The sequence below is a fragment of the Porites lutea genome, chromosome 10 (assembly GCF_958299795.1).
Source record: "Porites lutea chromosome 10, jaPorLute2.1, whole genome shotgun sequence".
NCBI lineage: Eukaryota > Metazoa > Cnidaria > Anthozoa > Scleractinia > Poritidae > Porites > Porites lutea.
The window spans coordinates 32,313,866-32,331,365 of record NC_133210.1 but is presented as its reverse complement, the minus strand read 5'-3'; the positions used below and the strand labels follow the sequence as shown (position 1 = coordinate 32,331,365).

Genomic DNA, 17,500 nt, shown 5'->3' with positions numbered 1-17,500 from the left:
CTGGTCAAATTTGATTCCAGGTTAAATTTTTTAAACCTGGGTTGATTCTCATTAGTCTCGCTTGCGTAAGCACAAGACTCTTAATCAGCAATACGTTTTTCTTCGTATTTATGACACAAAAGGAGGGTCATTGTGCCAGGAGTTCCTAGCAGAGACCATGGAAACTGGGAATTCTTGGGTTGCACGTGACGTCACCAAAAATCAAACTAAGAAACTATCGACTCTTCTGACTTTCTACCTTCACGAGGTATTACAGCACCTAAACATCTTTACATAAACAAGTTTTTGGTTCGAAAGGGTTCTTCGTTTTGCGAGAGAGGACACTTGAATTTCCAGGCTTTTGCGTGATGCGGCATTTAGCTGGCGGCCGGGAAAGCTCTTATGTGGGTTAAAAACATTACCGATTTTGGGAGATTTTGCAATCTAAACATTCCTTGCCTCAGAATAAATATTACTGTAATCTTTATGAGTTCCTCAAGCAAAGAATTCACGCATTAGTAGGAAAACTCAAAAACAGATGTTTCTGTTTGTATTCGGCGGCCATATTGGTGTTCCTGAAAGGGACAGTCCAACATGGCGTTTCCATACAAAGCTTTATAAATTTAGGTAAACCGTTTTTCCCAATATCGCGCAATTGAAATATTTCACAGACCTAATTCTTGGCAAGGGTTTTTGTATATTTATCTTTTTTCATTTCCCAGATTCTAGTCCTTCTGTATTGAATGGTCTGCATTTTTATTTTTCATTGCGTGACGGTGCAAGCCGAGAATAAGAATCGTTGCGCGATCGAAGCCACACATGTTTTGTGAAGAAAGCTTAGCAAAGATTGAATTTAGAGCTTTTGCGAAATGTGTCGGTCCATGAATTCTAACGCTTGAAAGTGTTGATTACTTTGGAACAAGTGAACACTACTGAGTGGTCGAAAAAAAATAACAAACTTAATTAGCAAAACTGAGATGGTTGGGTGTTGTAAACTTTCATTGTATGCAAATGGCTCTTGTGATGGGCAAGCAGTTTATTTTCGGCGATGATTGAAATGACGTTCCATGTAAAATATCACTTTTTTGATCTCTGGCAATGATGTAATTTCTCTGAAATTGAGGCCCTAGAATCTGCGTAGCCTGCAACTGCAGACTTATTTCTGGTTGTCGCTGACATGCGCACTAAATCAATTCAGAAACAAATAAAAAGTATTGACGTCCATAAAGTAGGAAATAAAAAACCTTTAGCGAGTAAATACTGTTTCATGTAGAATTAATCGCCTCCTCATTTCTCGATCTAATCTCCAAGCAAACAAGACTGAACACCGCTGTAAGAGCATTCTTGTTTTCCATTGTCTCCTGGGGCTATAAGGAGTCAAGGGAAACTGAGAATCGATCTAGGTTAAAATAGTCTCCCTCGCAGCCGTTTTTTAGATGTCATGCAACGCTCCCCCAAAAGAACAGCTGCTTACATCCGAACTACATTCCTTTCTCCAAACTGGCCAATCACAGCTAGGGTTCCATTTTTATGAACCTTTTCGCGCCAGACTCAGCGTTTGAGACTCGTCCAATCAGATATAGTTTTTTATCGCGATCCGTTCTTTTGGGGGAGCGTTGTGTGACATCCAAAAAATGGCTGCGAGGGAGACTAGGTTAAAACAAAATTAACCTGAAATTAAATTTGACCTGTAACATTTATTTCCTTCAGGTATTTATTCAGACCACTTCTACTCACATTTAAAGCAATATTATTGGTTCTACAGTAACAACGGGACCCTTCTTACAAATACAACCACATTTTCAAGGCCCTTTCAGGGGCTGAAAAAACCTTGAATTCCAGCTTGTCCTTTGGGTAAGCAGCTCTCACATCAGAGAGCTTTAGATTCTAAGACGAGAACGACTATGAGTACGAGATTTTCTCAATAGCAGGTAGTGCTCACGCGTGAGGCAGCATCAAGTTGGGGGAAAACATGGTTACCATGGTCATTCTACAATGAGTATTCGTGAGAGTGTTGTAGTGGCGGGGACAAGTTATCAAATGTTAGAAGTTTTAGGATTTTGCAATCAGGAGAGGTCTTAACCTCCCTCAATAACGATAACAGTGCTACATTTTCTGGTGAAAAAGGCCTGCATGCTCTTTGGTTGACAAAATAATAGGGTTTACTTTACCTTTGTTTGATTGTTGATGTTTGCTCCTTTGGACAACAGTAATTTACAGGTTTCACTGTGTCCATATCGGGCTGCTAAAATGATTGCTGTGAAATGGCTCTAAGAATCAAATAATATCAGTGAATAAATTAGTTTATACATTGAAACTGCACTTCCAGAATTATTTTAATGGTGCTTCCACAATACTATGGAACCCTAGCTCCTACATTGAAGTGACAAGCATATAGACAGGGAAAATATGTATAAATTTGTATGCAATGGGTTTATTTCTTAGGTGATGTTTTACACTATAACAGATAGCTTTTTTCTGCCAACATGAACAGTTATCTGGTGCAGTATGAAGGGCTTCCGGAATTATGCGATTTTTTTTAGGAAATTATGCGCCATTCTTTGGCGAATTATGCGCCACAAATCCTGAATTATGCGCGAATTGTGCTAATTGTGCAATATTGCACAATACTTTAAGCAAAAATTTTAAATGTTTGCAAATCAAGTAAGACAAAGTAAGTCAGTAAGTCAACAAATTAAGTATTTTCTGCTTAAGTTCTTCCTTTTCCAACTCATAAACATCTAATAGGTGGTCCCGAAGCTATGTGCTCATAGGGATTGCCCCATCATTGACTACATGGGAGAGAAGAAATTCATGCATTGTAGGATTTTCTGATTTGTTTAGCGGTATGTTTGCAGCAGCACATGCCCTTATCCACTCATGGCAGACTTTTACTTTGTCTTCATGAGTTGGAGTTTTGCACTTGAATGAAGTCTTTGATGTCTGTTGCTTTGCTCACTTCGAAGAGGATTCATCCATTCGCTTGATGTGTGAAACAGCTGAAAGGTGCTTGTCAAGAACTGACCTTCGGTGGTGATCCACAACAACATTACAAGTTGAACAAAATAGGAGATTGTTATCTGCGTGGAACTTCCCAGGATACTGCTTAGCCCGCTCTTGTGGTATAATGCTACATGGCTTTTTCTTTGGTTTTACTTTTAATACAAACTTATCCACTTTCAAAGCGAAAACACGAGAAAGAAAGTGGTTTTGCCGCCAAATAGATAGAAGCAAGGCGCTTTTTTTCAATTCAAAGCTGTGATGGGTTACATTTCTTCCAATCATGGCACGTGTTATATAAAAGCAGCATAGAATGCCTGGAATGCCTTGTTGATTTGCAATATTTGTGAACGCTTTTTGCAATGAAGCAGTGGCTATTTGCTGCAAAAAATTTAATGGACTATATAATTTTACGGGAAAAAAATGTCCATGCATCTCTCAAGGTATGAAAAAAACATAGCTAGTTAATAGATTTTTCAAAATTTTCGAAAATTATGTACCATTAGGCGTACTTTTCGGAATCATGCGAATTATGCGCTAAGAGCCAAATTATGCGATTTCGCATCCACGCATAATTCCGGGAGCCCTGAGTATGACATAATAAATAATTAGTCCCTCTCCAAACATACCTCAGTAAACGTATTGACATCAGCGCCATGCTTCAAATACAGCTGACATACCTCTGTCATGCCAGACTTGGCAGCTTGCATTAATGGAGTCCTGAACCACTGAGTATGTGAATACAAGATTAATCTGATTAATTACAGATCAGCAGTAACAATTCACCTGTTCAGGACTACATGTACACTCACATGGACAAATATTCAACCTCACTTACTTATCAATATTTTTGTTAACATAATATTTCCCCAAAACCACAAAACTGTGAAAATTTGGTATCAGTCTTTCAATCCAGTGTGTCCACTTATTACCCATATGCAAAAATGACAGACAAAAAATGATCATAGGGAAGGCTAATTAAGTCAGTTGAATAAGTTGAACATGCACTTACTAGTTTTCTACCAGCTTTCCAGTTCACGTTTGCACCATTACGGAGTAGCTCTTTACATCTCTGAACATTTCCTTTTTCTCCACAATAGAACAGGGCTTCACTTAACTTTTCCTGTAACAAAACATGACATTGTTATGGTTTCTATCACTTTCACTGTGTGAAATATTATTATAATAATATTATAATCAGTTCTTCAAAGCTTGCGGACTAATTTACCCTGATTGCTTACCTCTGTTACCCTGACTTCCATGTCTGGAGGAAACTCTGTGATGTGGCCATCCTAATTTATCCTCTTCAGCAGTATTTTCATGTGATACCATTTGCCTTTTCCATATTTAACATTTAATGTAATTTGGTAGCTGGCACAAACTTTGGTTCTAAGTACTACTTGAAGTGAAGATCTGGGGGATCTTAGTGAAAACTAATTTATGCATTTCATAATGCCCCTAAGCTTGGATCATTTGTATTTAAGGCATCTCTCAAGCTTTACACTTATTTTCTGGAACCCTTTCTTATGGCGATGACCAGGGGGATTCCTTGGACACAATTTTGACAGTATTTCGGCAAAACACACAACCTAAATCAATTCAGCAATTTGCCACTTGATCAAAACAGCATAACTCCTGTTCAGCTTTCATTCCCTCTTCCGAGGTTATTCCTCCAACCACTCCCCATCCCTCCCGCTTGTCAACTTTGCGCATTTAATACTCCCCCCCTGTCACCCTGTCTGAAGAGTCAGTGAACAGTTTTCATTTCTTGTCATAAGCCAGAAGTTGCCGAAGAAATTTTATCAGTGACTACACCTTTTACTGTTCATTAAGAGAAAATACGCATTCATTTGCGCGAAACGGCGACCAACAGCGCAAAGATACATTCTTTAGCACGAAAAAGCAAACATTCGCGCATGAATCAGATTCAATAACAATTTTTGCATGTAAATCAACATTCAATAACATTTTTGGGCATTCATTTGAGTCATTTGACATACAAAAGAGAAAAATAGCTTTAGAATGGATAAGACAAACATGCGCTTGTACAATCAATTGAGCGTTCTTTATATTTAATATACAAAAATCTATTTTCAATTAAACAATACCAATTCCCCCCAAAAATTGGCCTGAATTTGTTTAAAGAATTACGCCCTACTTTGCCACTACGTGGCTGTCGACAGCTGCGTCTATACAGTTACCCCAGATGGCCAGATGTCATAGTGGGGCGCAACAGGGAGTGGAGGGCGTACCACTGAGTGTGCGGCCAACGAGGACGAAACTTGACCATGGCAATATCACCTATCAAATGTTTTCCTCGGCAGCTGCTGGAGTAATGAATACTGTGTCGGTTTTTTTTCTGGCATGGGGGAGGAAAAAATGGATTCCGATAAGTAGGTGGTCTTTGTATATGATGGGGTGCCAGCCCACCTAGCTTTGGCCATTCCCACCCCATAAGTACACAGCTTATGCTTTCCCCCTCGACATCGTTGAAAAGGATTTAAAATGCCTGAAAGCGACACCAAAGGCCGGCATCTTGAGTCCAATAAATTCAAAGATGTATAACAGGAATGAGGGCAAAGCCCTAGCAATCCCACTAGCAGAGTTCGGAAACAACAGCTGCAGTGCTTGAAGCTCTGCGCCGAAACATGACATTGTGACCGCAGCCGAATGTACTAAGGGGTACCATTTCATGCAAACCTATCTCCCAAAATGTTTAAATAGCGAGGTTTTTGAGGGATATACATTTAATGGACTGAAATTCGGGCCAAATTTGTTTGAATTTCTATTGTTTAATTGAAAATCGTTTTTTGTATATTAAATGTAAAGAACACTCAATTGATTGTACAAATGCATTAATGTTTGTCTCATCCATCCATAGTTAATTGAGTGGAATGGTTATGAAACCCGTCAGACTCCTTTGTTATATGTTTTTGTGGACCTGAAAGTGCACAACGTTCAAAAGAATTCCTATCATTTTGATTGTATTGACCAATAAAAACGTTGCATTAATTTATTCCGTAACAATTTGCCAACAGAAAACAAAGGTTTGTGCACTTTCAGGGTGCTTCCAACATAAACTGCAGCACTGTTGTTTTTATCATTGATGTTTGCCGCTTTTCATAACCGGTCTCCTCTAATAACTATGATCCATCCTAAGGTCGTCCACAGGAATGCTACTGAATTGGAAACAGTGTCCTCAAAATGTTAATGAATAGTGTTTGCACTTTAATGTATATCCATATTGACTTTCAAGATGGTGTTTATGACTTTGATGTTGGCGTTAGAATGAAAGTATACTTTTCTCTTTTGTTTGCCCAATGACCCATATGAATGGCCACAAGTGTTATTGAATGTTGATTAAAATGCAAAAATCGTAATTGAATCTGATTTATGCGCAAATGTTCCTACTTTCGCGCCATATGAATGTATCTTCGCACTTTTGGTCGCCGTTTCACGCAAATGATTGCGTATTTTCTCGTAATGAACAGTAAAAGGTGTAAATTCGACGTTTACATAATTCACTTCCTGAAATCATATTAGACAGAAGGCAGTTAGTTATCGCCTCGACGAGAAGAAAGCTAATCAAACCCGCACCAAATTAAACACGCACAGTTGAATATGTGCAAATAAGCTACAATTCAGTGGCTGTTGGACCTGATTTTGACCCCCAAAATTGCAAATAACATCTTATAAGCATAATATAAAGCGACATACAATGTTATAGTATCACTAACTGAAACATTTTAGTAAAAGTTTTTTCAAAAACGAGAAATCTCAAGCACTTGCCTTGCTCTCGTCTGTTGGTAAAGACTCGCCTTGTTTAGATCCATCAGTACTACTCATTACTGGTTTCTTTCATTCCAGCTGCTTCGACGAAGTATTAGATCACAAGAACAATTCCGGATCAACGGATTTTCTAAGTTAATCATGCTAACACTGTCGCATTAAAAACAAATAGAAAGACTCTCCGACGCGCTTACCGCCACAGCTAAATTTAGCACGTTCTGAATCGAATCTGACGTCAGTCGGGGAAGGCCCTGAGATCTGACACCGTAAAGTCAAGGAATCACCAATATGCACACAGGAGCGAAAAATGTCGTAAGGTATTACAGCGATATTTAGCTCCAATCGAAAGAAATGCCCAAAGCTTTCGCATTGAAGGAAATTAAATTTAAAAACACCTAGATGTAAAAGGGAGTTCCAAGAAAGATGAAGTAAATTACCTTCCGAGAAGAACGGGAAGTAAAGTTTCTTTGTTTGTTGACAGCCATAACATTCAACGCCCATAAAAATCATTTGAAAATTCCTAATACGGAGTTGTTTTTAAACAAACTTCAATTCATATCTCACTAAACGTTAAACGATGACTCAGCCTTGAATTTCTCGGAAATTGCTTTTTATTTTTATTGAAATTTGGGAAAAATTTCATTTACAACCCGGCACCAGCTCACCGGTACAAATATTGGGGAAACGCCAGCAAAATAAAGTAATGAACGCAAAGTTCGTATTAAAAACTTTCATTTTCAGTGATGCTCAACACGAAACGAGAAATGAGAATACAAATAATTCATGTCCGCTTGACAATTCGAAAGTGAAGTCAACAGTCTTAAGAAAAAAAGTTATACAAGCAATTTCCAATAGGCCTTGTCACAGTTTTCGACGCCATCTTGACGAGTAGGCAAAACGTGTGAGAAATTACAGTGTTTGTATGAGAATCTAATGTGGAATAATTTCCGTAAAACGGCTGTTCTGAAAAAATATCAATTGTAAACTTAAGCTACAAAGCAAAGGATTGTACTAAAAAAATTGGGGGGAGTACCTACCAGTGCTTAAATTTCTCCAGACGCCTGCTTCAGATTTTCCATGTATTTGCCTGTAACTTTTCCCGGGACTTTCTTACAGACAAATGTATAGAAAATTTTAAAAAGTGGTTATAGGTCTTCTTTTTTTTCAGTAGGATCCTTAGGAGTGAATCTTTAGTTTACAATTCATATTTTTTCAGATCAGCCGTTCTACGGAAATTATTCTACACTAGATTCTCATACAAACACAGTAATTTCTTACGCGTTTGCCTACTCGTAAAGATGACGTCGAAAACCGTGCCAAGGTCTATTTGTCACTGCCCGAAAACTCACCAGAAATTCCCCTAAAAAAAAAACAAACAAACAAGAAGAGGAGGGGAAGGGCAGATGGAAGTCCCTGACACATGAATCTTGGTTTTTTCTGTTTTTTTTTTTTTGCTTGTACATGCCACAGGAAAGCAAAGCTTAGGATGCACCGTCCTTCGTAAAATACGACAATCGCCTGCAAGAAACAAGTTTCTTTTTATGCAGTTAAAAAATGAAGGTGTTGCGTCCGCTACGTATGATTTCCGCCGCGAAAAACATTATTTAAAACATCTCGCGCGCAATAATGTTGCAACAACGTTTCCTAGTTAACTAAACATAAGCTTTTGAGAGTCTTTTGGACGACTATTTAGCAGAAAAAGCAATTGAGAACTGTTTTCCTTGACGGCAAAAAAAAAAAGAACAAAAACATTTGAATCTTAGCATAAAAACAATATTAGGCAAAAACGATCGGAGGCAGTTCGTTTATTAAGAATCATATGTGGCCTATACTGCTAAATTCGAACAGTGTTTAAACTGATCGCTAGCGCATTTCACTACACCCTGTCTAGCTTCTGTTTAGTGATAAAAAACCCAAGCAAGGCTTCGCCCCTCGGAGGTTATTCAACTCGCGGCTGTTAAAAGGCAAACGTTAGCCATCCTGCCATGAGAAGATATCCACCCACAGGAGCTAACTTTCCAAATGACTTGTCCCGTGTTATTCCAACAATGTAACAACTGAAAAAGAAAATATGCCTTGACTTGGAAAAGCGTAGGTGAATGGAAAGGAAAACCAAAAAAGCGAGGGGCTCTGCAGTAGCTGCATTATTTTGCTTTCTAAGGTCAGTATTGCCTTGTTTCTAGTGCAAAAAAATAGCTTTGGGGGTTTTGGCACGTGCAGAAGGTAATATATCGAGTGTTGGACAAGAACGAGACATTGCAAGCTTGATCCTTCTTTTTTGACTTGTTTTTCGATTTTTGCCTGTTTGCCAGGCTTTTACTTGGATTCACTCCTGCAGGAAACACTTTGCAAAAAGCCAGTAATCCTTAATATAAGTGCAGGTGCGTAATGGAGCAAGATATTTATTCGAATTTTCTTGTCAAAGTTACATGATTTCTTGTGTGTATCTCTAGCCTGAACCAGGAAATCATGTACTCCAAGCATGGTTTGAATGACTTCTTTAATTCTCCTGCTCTTTTTCAGAGTTGTTTTTAACAATATAAACTGATTATCTAACAAGTCCTACAACAAATGTAGTTCTAGGTGGTTTTTACCCTGTGAGCAGGGGTTTCTCTCATGCACGGCTTTTAGCTTTTAGGAAGTTGTCCACATCGCTTCTCAGTCGTTTTGTTTGTTTTATTTTTATACACCCCTTTCTCCTGGAGCATATAAAACAAACCAACTATGTGACTGACAAGTGACATGAATGACTTCAGAGCGCAAAGAAAGCCAGTTTTACAGCTTGCCATTTGGGCAAGTTGTAGTTAGAATGTACCAGCCCAAGATTCACTTTAAATAGCCTGAAAAAAATTTATTGATGAGCAGGATTGATTACAGTGAATTCCCCAAAAAACTTTACCTGCCCGTCGTGCAAGTTGAGAACAGAATTCATTAGCCCAGTAGCAAAATCCACCAGCCCTGGGCTATTGGGCACCACTTTCTTTGCATGCTGGACTTGGTAAAAGTTAAAAGCCATGCAAGAGTAAAACTTCTGCTTGCAGGATAGGTGGTTTCAGGCTTCAATTCGACGAAAATAAGTGCGCCATGTAAAGTGTTGCACTATATTATTGAGTCTAATTTCAACAATATACCAATATACATATTCCCTACCTTCCCGAGAACAAAAGAATCCCTGCGCACATTAGACTGCCATACTATTACAGAACATAAGAGATAAAAAGAGTCTGAGTAAATGTATGAAAAGTTTTAAATGATATGAATTTTATTTTTTGTAAAATAATAAATGAGTTTCTTCTTACCAGAATTGGTCTTTTGGCAAAAGGGACGGCCAATAACGCAAGGTTATGGAGGTGATGGTAGAGGTTTCCTGTCATGAATGACTGATAACAAAAAACAGATATAAAACATTTAAAACGTTCCAAAAACTGACTCTATACTTCATGGTCTTAATAGAATTAAGTACAATTTCCATCTGCATATTCTCTCATGGTAAAGGTAGGGAGAAATTGCTTAAAAATCATATCAGTATACAGGGCTCCTAAAAAGTGCCGTCTGGTAGTTCAGGACAAGTAGATTTTCTTGCTGGGCAAGAAACTTTTACAGCCTACTTGGCCAATGGGCAAGAGTCCAGGCAAGACATCCTCTAACAAAATCATTAACTAAAACAAGCAAGAAGTGGCTCCAGGCAGCAAAATGTGAGAGCTGCTTACCCAAGGGAGAAGTTGGAATTCAAGTTTTTTTTAGCCCTGATTATATCTTACTGTCAAACTCAGAAAACCATGAATACCTGAAAAATTTTAGGAATGTTGATTGTGTAGTGACCAATCACAATGAAGTTCAGGACATGTGAACAAACCAAAAAACCACAAACTAACTACTGTTGCTGTTTGCGGTTTAAGTTTCTCACACCTTATTGGCTTTCTCTTTGCAAAACGATAACATTCCATGAATATTTCTGGTGTTCATGGTTTTGTGTGTTTCACAGCGAGTTATAATTTCTTTTTCTCTTGATACCTACATGTCTGATAAAGCAGTGAGATTTTAAGGAGAAATTTGTCGATATCCACCAATAGGAATTTTAAAATGGTTAATGGTGTGAACCACACTTAAGTACCCAAGTCAAAACTAATCAAGTCATTGCTTGTCCAGTAGAGAGTTTTTCAACCAGGGTATAGCAGTGACCACATTTTCAACAAGTAGATTCACACATTTTTGGTAACGTGATATCAAAATGAAGACCAAACATGATCAGGGGAGCCGTTAGAGTGGTTTTCACTTGACTGTCGTAAAACCAAAACCAAAGTAAATACACTAGCCAACCAAAGGGCGTAGTAAAACCAAAACCAAAACCAAAACCAATTACTTTCGACAGTCAAGTGAAAACCGCTCTAAAGTGGGAAAAATCTACCACAACTGTCAATCCATTCTAACCTCATCTATTGATTTGCTGATGGGTAACAGGTTTTCTTAGAAGCTATTAATTCTCTACCTCCTTAAATTTCTTTGCAGATTCTTGATTCATTGATGATGCTGCAATAAAAAAAAAACCATGAGACCTACGAAAAACTATGTAACTTCTTGTTGCCTCAAAGTTGGTTATGTATGGTACAATAATAGTTATTAATAACAATTAAATTGCAATAAATACTAATAATAATAATTAACAATTAAATATTAATAATATTAATAATAAATATGAAGACCAGAGAAATGAAGCGCCTTTTGATCCATCTTTTGTCAAAATTATAACGGTGGTATTGTTAGTAAAACTGTCAGTTTTTCCAGGCACTTTTAATATAACCAGTTTCCTTCAGTTCATCAACAAGTCTTTTGTTAGAAGCTGGTACGGTAACGGTTGACTACGATTCAGCGGCGTTTTTTTCTAAGTTAGTAAACCAGCTCTCTAAAGTAAGTAGTTGGTAGTATTCTGTTGAATAGAGTCCAAGTCAATATGATGGTTTGTCTGTAAATGGTGTTCAGCAATTTGTGATTGACAGTTGACAGCACCATACAAGAAATTTTCTTGTCGCTCGTGTGTTCAGTCTCACCACTGAAAGTGGTTAAAAACAAGGACATGGGCATAATTTAAGCCAAAAAAATACCATGAGCTCCATAGGCTCCTAATGCAATGGCAAGTGCTCCAGAAACACTGGCTATTTTGTGGAATAACGAAGGAGAGATGGCCGCCATTTTTGAAGATCGAAAAGGACTAGAAATGAGCTCCGAAATGAGTCAGCACAAAACGGCAGCGGTGATGCTTGTGAGTGAATGCGCCAAAATTTGGCGGGAAATCAACATGGCGGACGAAGAAGAGCTTTACTTGGCAAATCTCGATGAGTTTGTGAATGATGAAGAAAAAATTGTGAGTGAATTGACTTGAATTTATCAGTAATATTTAATCTGAGTATTAGTAAGATTTATATTTATGTTGAGTAATATTTTCTCCGGTTTTTTTTCTTTAGGTCACCTATAAATGGCTAAGTCGTACTTTGTCTGTGCCAGCAAACAAGGCAAAACAGTAAGCTATCTCAAAAGGGGGCGACAATTTACCACGGGCGTAGAGGGAGGTAAACGAGGTAAACATTGTTGTGAAATGCTTAAACAGGTTCCCTATCCCTAAACTTCTAAAGTCTTCTAAAAGTGTAATTAATGACAGGGAATCTGTTAATGCATTTCACAACAATGTTTACCACGTTTACCTGCCAGTCTACAAGTCTCACCCGCCCTCTACGCTCAAAGTACACAGTACATGAGGGAAAAAAAAAGTTAATAATCGTTATAATTTTTCCAAAAAAAAAAGGAAAAAGGAAAAAAAGAGAAAAAAGAAAGTGCCAATCACTGACTTTTGTTTCAGTGGGTTTTAGGGGTGGGTTTGAAGGGGTAGTGGGGGGGGGGGGGGGGGGGGGGGGCTTGCCCAGTACTTACATATGTAACATGGAGATGATATTTATAACCCCCTTTAGGGTATATATGATTTTTTAAAAATTCAATAGCAGCTCTGATTAGGGAGCAAAACTGATATGCAGTGCAGCAGAAGAAAGTCTTATGTTAGCATGGGTTTTCAAATCTGAATTACTGTCCATTAACTCTTTGACTCCTGAGTTTTTCTGTAATATTGCTTCATTTTTGACATACATACACTAAATAACATCTCAAAAGTTCCCTTTGAGGTAAAAAAAACCTATAATCATACATATTTAGAAAGTAGACATATCAGGCTTTCAAAAAATATATATATTTATGAAGTTAATATTTTTTGGGAAAGCTGTTTGCTTTAAGCTGTCTCTTACAGTTGAGACTGTACATCTTGTGGCCACCAAAGCACCCGCTTACTCTCTTTCTTCCATATTTTCTTGACCACCACACTGTGTGTGGCTCTGAATTGTTGCCAGTATCTTTGTCTATGTAATCGGACTAATCTTCACTTAACCTGAAGATCATCCCTAAAATCTGGTGCTTCAAATATAGTTCAATCAACCCCATTCATGTCTGACGTCATTTTTAAAGTTTATCATTAGCACGGTGAGGAAATATTGCCAAATTGAATCATACAATAAACAACTTCATATAAGCAACGTAAAGTGTCATTTGACAAAATATGGAGCCTTTTGGAGTCTTTTTGGGACAAAATGTGCATCTTATTTGGAAACGCACCTAAAAGCACGCGCAGGAGCCAAAGGGTTAACAAATCACCATGTGACCAGGCTCTAAAGCAGTAGCAGATTGCTTATTAAGTGAGGGTTGATATAAAATGTTTGATTTCAGGATTTATACCACAGCTGTGAAAGACAAATTTTCATTTTACAGCTATGATATGTATTGTATTAATAGTATTGTTATGTGGGAAGGATGCATTTAAAGCAGATTCCCAAATAGCCCTTAAAATAAACATTGACTCACAACATTTACCTGTCAAAATACTTTCCATCTTGGATATAACTAACTTAGTCTTTTCCTTGTGTCCTCAGAATGCTTTATGCCTTCATACAGAAGCAAAAGTCACAAAAATCTTCTTCTCAACTCACCATTACATACATTGTTGGTGGAAGATGTTTACTGGATGGAGATACAGTAAGCTGTATTCCTTGTTATACTCGGTAGTGATGGTATGATAAAAAAAAGTCAAAAATAAGAAGGAAAGAAAATAATACTATGATATTTTTAGCTGAACACTTACAACCCGCTTCATTGTATTAGAGCACAGTTAGATCAGAATGAGGCTTCAACATGAAAGCTTCTAACTATACTTGATCACGTTGTGGTTAACTACATTTTGTTATACCGTAGGTTCAACGCTATGTCATAACCCAAGATAAAGATCTTGAAGGTATATTATAAGCAAACCATCAGTCTCCGTGCTCAGTTATTTCCATTATCAAAATGCATGTATTTATAAGGCATACTCGAGGTAAACTGTTATATATTTTCTTATTTCAGAGACTAAAAAGACATTCTCTCCTGTGACTTCATTACACATTTACAGTGTGCAAAAATGTAGATTAAAAGTAAGATGTATTCTGTGTCTTTACTTCTACGAAGAATAATGGGAAGCTTATACAATATGGGTAATCTTACTGCTGTCAAAGATGTTTCTTTGGGGGGGGTGGGATGAGGAATGCATGAAGGGGTGGTGGTAGTGGAAGTAGAGGTTGGGGGGGAGGTATATGATTGAAAATAGTTGATGGCCCAGCCATTTTCAGGAGTGAGGAGGAAGTACCAGACTTTTAGTTGCCCTTGGGTATTGTTTGTGTTGAATTATCTATTGTTTCGTTCTCCAGTCACAAACCATGTCTGGAAAGCTACAGACCTGGGGAGGGGAGGGGGGTACTGCCATATATGGGCTAAATAGGTATGTGCCACTGTGAAGGGTATGGTTTTCATGCAGTTTACTCTAGGATAGGGTATATAAATCAGAGCATTTGGATCTAGAATAGGGTATCATTTTTCAAGAAACTGATCAGTTGGTTGAAGATATCTAGACTAGGGACTGTGGTATAAGGCTTTGTTTTGACTAGACTGTGCTAGTGACCTCAGTAGTTTCTGGAAAACAGCTAATCTAGGATAGGGGGAATTTGGGGAGTTTACTCTAGTATAGGGTAGCAAAATTCAGCTGAACTAGCCCTGGTATAGGTCAAGGGTTCCAGGGTACCAGCGGCACATCCCCACACAGAAATTCCTAAAGTACCCCCCCCCCCCCCGGGGCTACAGACCATTTTTTTGTTTGAGGCAACAAAAAGTAACTACCAGGTTACAGAACACTTTAACACCTAAAGTAACACCTGAAAGGTTCAAAAAGCACATCTATAGTGTAGAGAAGTTGCAATGATGGGTGGTTATTCATTAAGTGTGTGTTATTTCTAGGATTCCAATACATTATTCACAGTTGACTATGACATACAACAGCAGCATAATACTGAGGACAACAGGTTTGTTATCTATACATATCATGAGTTTGATTTAAACACAAACGACCTTTGTTGGCTTAAATTCCTAACGGTAGACATGACTAAGCAGTGTACAGAGATGTGTGTAAGCTGTCATTAAAAAAGGTTTTGTTGTTTGTCTTTATTGCAGGTGGAGCCATATTTGTTGTTCAGCTGCTAAGCGTCAATCAGACGGTGGTGTCCACAGAGTTCCTCACGGTGTGAATGGAGTAGCAAATAATGATAAGAAAAGCTCAGCTAGCAGAACAGTGAATGGCGAAGTTGAAAGTCATTCCTCTAGAGGTAGTTTACTTACGTGAATAGACAAACTGATACTCTACTACATCCTATATTCATGACATGTATAAGCTAAAGTGGATGTATTTTCATCTTAGGGCCTTCCACTTCTGTAACAGAACAAAAAGCTAAGGTAAAGTTTTTTTGAGTTTACTACAGTAAAAGTTACTTTATATCAAGACAGGTACAAGACTCTGCCTTTTAAAGGTACACTTTGATATATGCCTGTAAAATCACCACAGCTTGCAATCATTGATTTTTTCCCTCCTTTTTGTATTTCACGTACAATCCACAGAAATAGGATTTTTGTGCTCTGACAAGTTGAATAGATTACCCTCACAAAGCCGATTCAGTTAATAGAAGCTGCGCCAATGTTGAGGAGACAGGAACGTCACAACGAAGGAACTCTAACAGCTTTAATGTCAACGGAATCGCTCGTACAACAAGATGGATGCGATAATCACACACACGAGGGAAAACCGGCGCGCGCATACAATATAACACAATGCCGCAGGCACTGCCTGTTGGCGCAACCTCTTCTTCCGCGTAAATGAATGCAAACTACCTAAAAGGTTAGAACCGAGACGAAAGATATAGTGTCATAATGGAAAACAAAACCTGATAACAAACAGACTAAGGCCTAACAGTCACTGCAAGTTAAAACTTATCGCTGCAGGATAAAACGTAACGACGCAAAGGCTAAAATCTAACATAGTCATGTAAGTACGAAGGTGGTTTGCGCTGTCTTTGAGGTCTTGGTCCAGGAGTCTCAGGAGAAGAACTGGGACAGGACGGCAGGGCCTGATCTGGGGCTGTCGCACTGGTGCTGGGCTCCCCCTGTAGAACAGGTAGTGAGGGAACGCCAATGGAGGCTTCAACGGTAGTGTCATCACACGTGGACGAAGGGAATTGCTCCTCGTCAGACGGTACCGAGGTAAGCTCAGGCGGCGCGGGAGGAGGTGACTCTGGTAATACTGAGGCAGCAGGCACAGCGGGGGTTACCGGAGAAGGCTCATCATCCTGGTCTTGAGAAGCCGGAGGACCAGAATGATCGGCCACTATAACGGAGGGAGAAGTAGCGTAACACTCGGACAACTTGACTTTGTAGGAGGTGGCCCTCAGTTGTGAACCACTGAACTTCTTAACGAAGCACCAAGGGAAGTCGATGGAAACCACAATATAGCGATCACGCGCGCGAGACTTGTCCTTATCGGAAATGAGGTATACAATGTCGCCAACCTGTAGTGAAGGCGTGTTTGGAACAAGACCGCGGGGGTTCTTAGACTTCTCACTGGGGGCATGGTTAGTGGAACGTTGCTCGTGTTTACCAAGTATGAGGTCGTAATCAGACAACGGCAACTGTTCGTGGGTGAACTGATTGCGTTGAGTCCACAACTCGCGAGATGATAGGCCAGGAAGGCGAAGACGGGAGTTAAGACGGGCAGTGGCGAGAGCAAGACCAACTGCACTTACTGGTCTGCCACCGGGCTCTTGTCTGATGAGCTCTTCCTCAAGTTCACGGACAGCCTTCTCAGCGACTGGGTTCTTGTTTTTGTTCTTAACGCGACCGACATCGATTGTTACGTTCAGGTGGTTGAGAGAGTCATTGTTGGCCATGGACTGAAAGCCAGGGGAGGGATCTACACGTATAATTGCTCTTGGGCCGTCAAGTGGGTGGAGGCCGACAATTAGCTGTGTGAGGGCGTCACGGAGGGTATCGTGTTTCTCGTCAGGTACTAAGCAGGAAGCAGTGAAGGAAGTGGTGCATTCTCGCAGTACTAGGATCAGCTGACGGTAGCGTTTGATTACATCGGCAGCGAAGGAGACGCCTACGACCTCTGGGGGGTCGTCAGACGACTGCTTGACTAAGGAGCTTGGAAACGACTTCAGGGAGGCGCAAGTGTGGCAGGCAGATGTTACGCGAGAGATGGCATCATTCATGTCCAGAGCGAAAAACTGGCGTTGGAGTACCATTTGAAACTGATGGCGGGTTGGATGGTTGAGTTTAATAT

The 17,500-nt window shown here is 39.2% G+C and overlaps 3 protein-coding genes across 4 annotated transcripts in view; 1 reads left to right on the top strand and 2 right to left on the bottom strand.

Annotated features, from left to right (window-relative positions):
- The window catches only part of LOC140950446 (uncharacterized), a 21,852-nt gene extending 14,743 nt beyond the window's left edge, over positions 1 to 7,109 (bottom strand). The window contains exons 1-4 of one of the 2 annotated variants that reach the window (XM_073399676.1): positions 6,769 to 7,109; positions 3,992 to 4,102; positions 3,609 to 3,707; positions 2,151 to 2,249 (exon numbers count right to left, since the gene is read on the bottom strand). In XM_073399676.1, coding sequence (XP_073255777.1) covers positions 2,151 to 2,249; positions 3,609 to 3,707; positions 3,992 to 4,102; positions 6,769 to 6,825 — 366 coding nt within the window. In that variant the 5' untranslated portion in view covers positions 6,826 to 7,109. The remainder of the gene's footprint in view (positions 1 to 2,150; positions 2,250 to 3,608; positions 3,708 to 3,991; positions 4,103 to 6,768) is intronic. The other variant, XM_073399675.1, reaches the window with a different exon arrangement.
- A 1,479-nt stretch (positions 7,110 to 8,588) lies between these two features.
- LOC140950895 (transmembrane protein 256 homolog) lies at positions 8,589 to 11,990 on the bottom strand. The gene is made up of 5 exons (XM_073400112.1): positions 11,871 to 11,990; positions 11,258 to 11,298; positions 10,068 to 10,148; positions 9,919 to 9,962; positions 8,589 to 8,825 (listed from the first exon to the last, which is right to left on the bottom strand). Exons 1-5 carry the CDS (start codon positions 11,956 to 11,958, stop codon positions 8,726 to 8,728), a joined length of 354 nt encoding a protein of 117 aa, XP_073256213.1. The 5' UTR covers positions 11,959 to 11,990; the 3' UTR covers positions 8,589 to 8,725.
- A 41-nt stretch (positions 11,991 to 12,031) lies between these two features.
- The window catches only part of LOC140949919 (DNA polymerase delta subunit 3-like), a 13,868-nt gene continuing 8,399 nt past the window's right edge, over positions 12,032 to 17,500 (top strand). The window contains exons 1-8 of the mRNA XM_073399075.1: positions 12,032 to 12,130; positions 12,231 to 12,286; positions 13,737 to 13,839; positions 14,056 to 14,095; positions 14,206 to 14,273; positions 15,130 to 15,194; positions 15,343 to 15,494; positions 15,587 to 15,621. Of these exons, the coding sequence (XP_073255176.1) occupies positions 12,065 to 12,130; positions 12,231 to 12,286; positions 13,737 to 13,839; positions 14,056 to 14,095; positions 14,206 to 14,273; positions 15,130 to 15,194; positions 15,343 to 15,494; positions 15,587 to 15,621 (585 nt within the window). The 5' untranslated portion in view covers positions 12,032 to 12,064. The remainder of the gene's footprint in view (positions 12,131 to 12,230; positions 12,287 to 13,736; positions 13,840 to 14,055; positions 14,096 to 14,205; positions 14,274 to 15,129; positions 15,195 to 15,342; positions 15,495 to 15,586; positions 15,622 to 17,500) is intronic.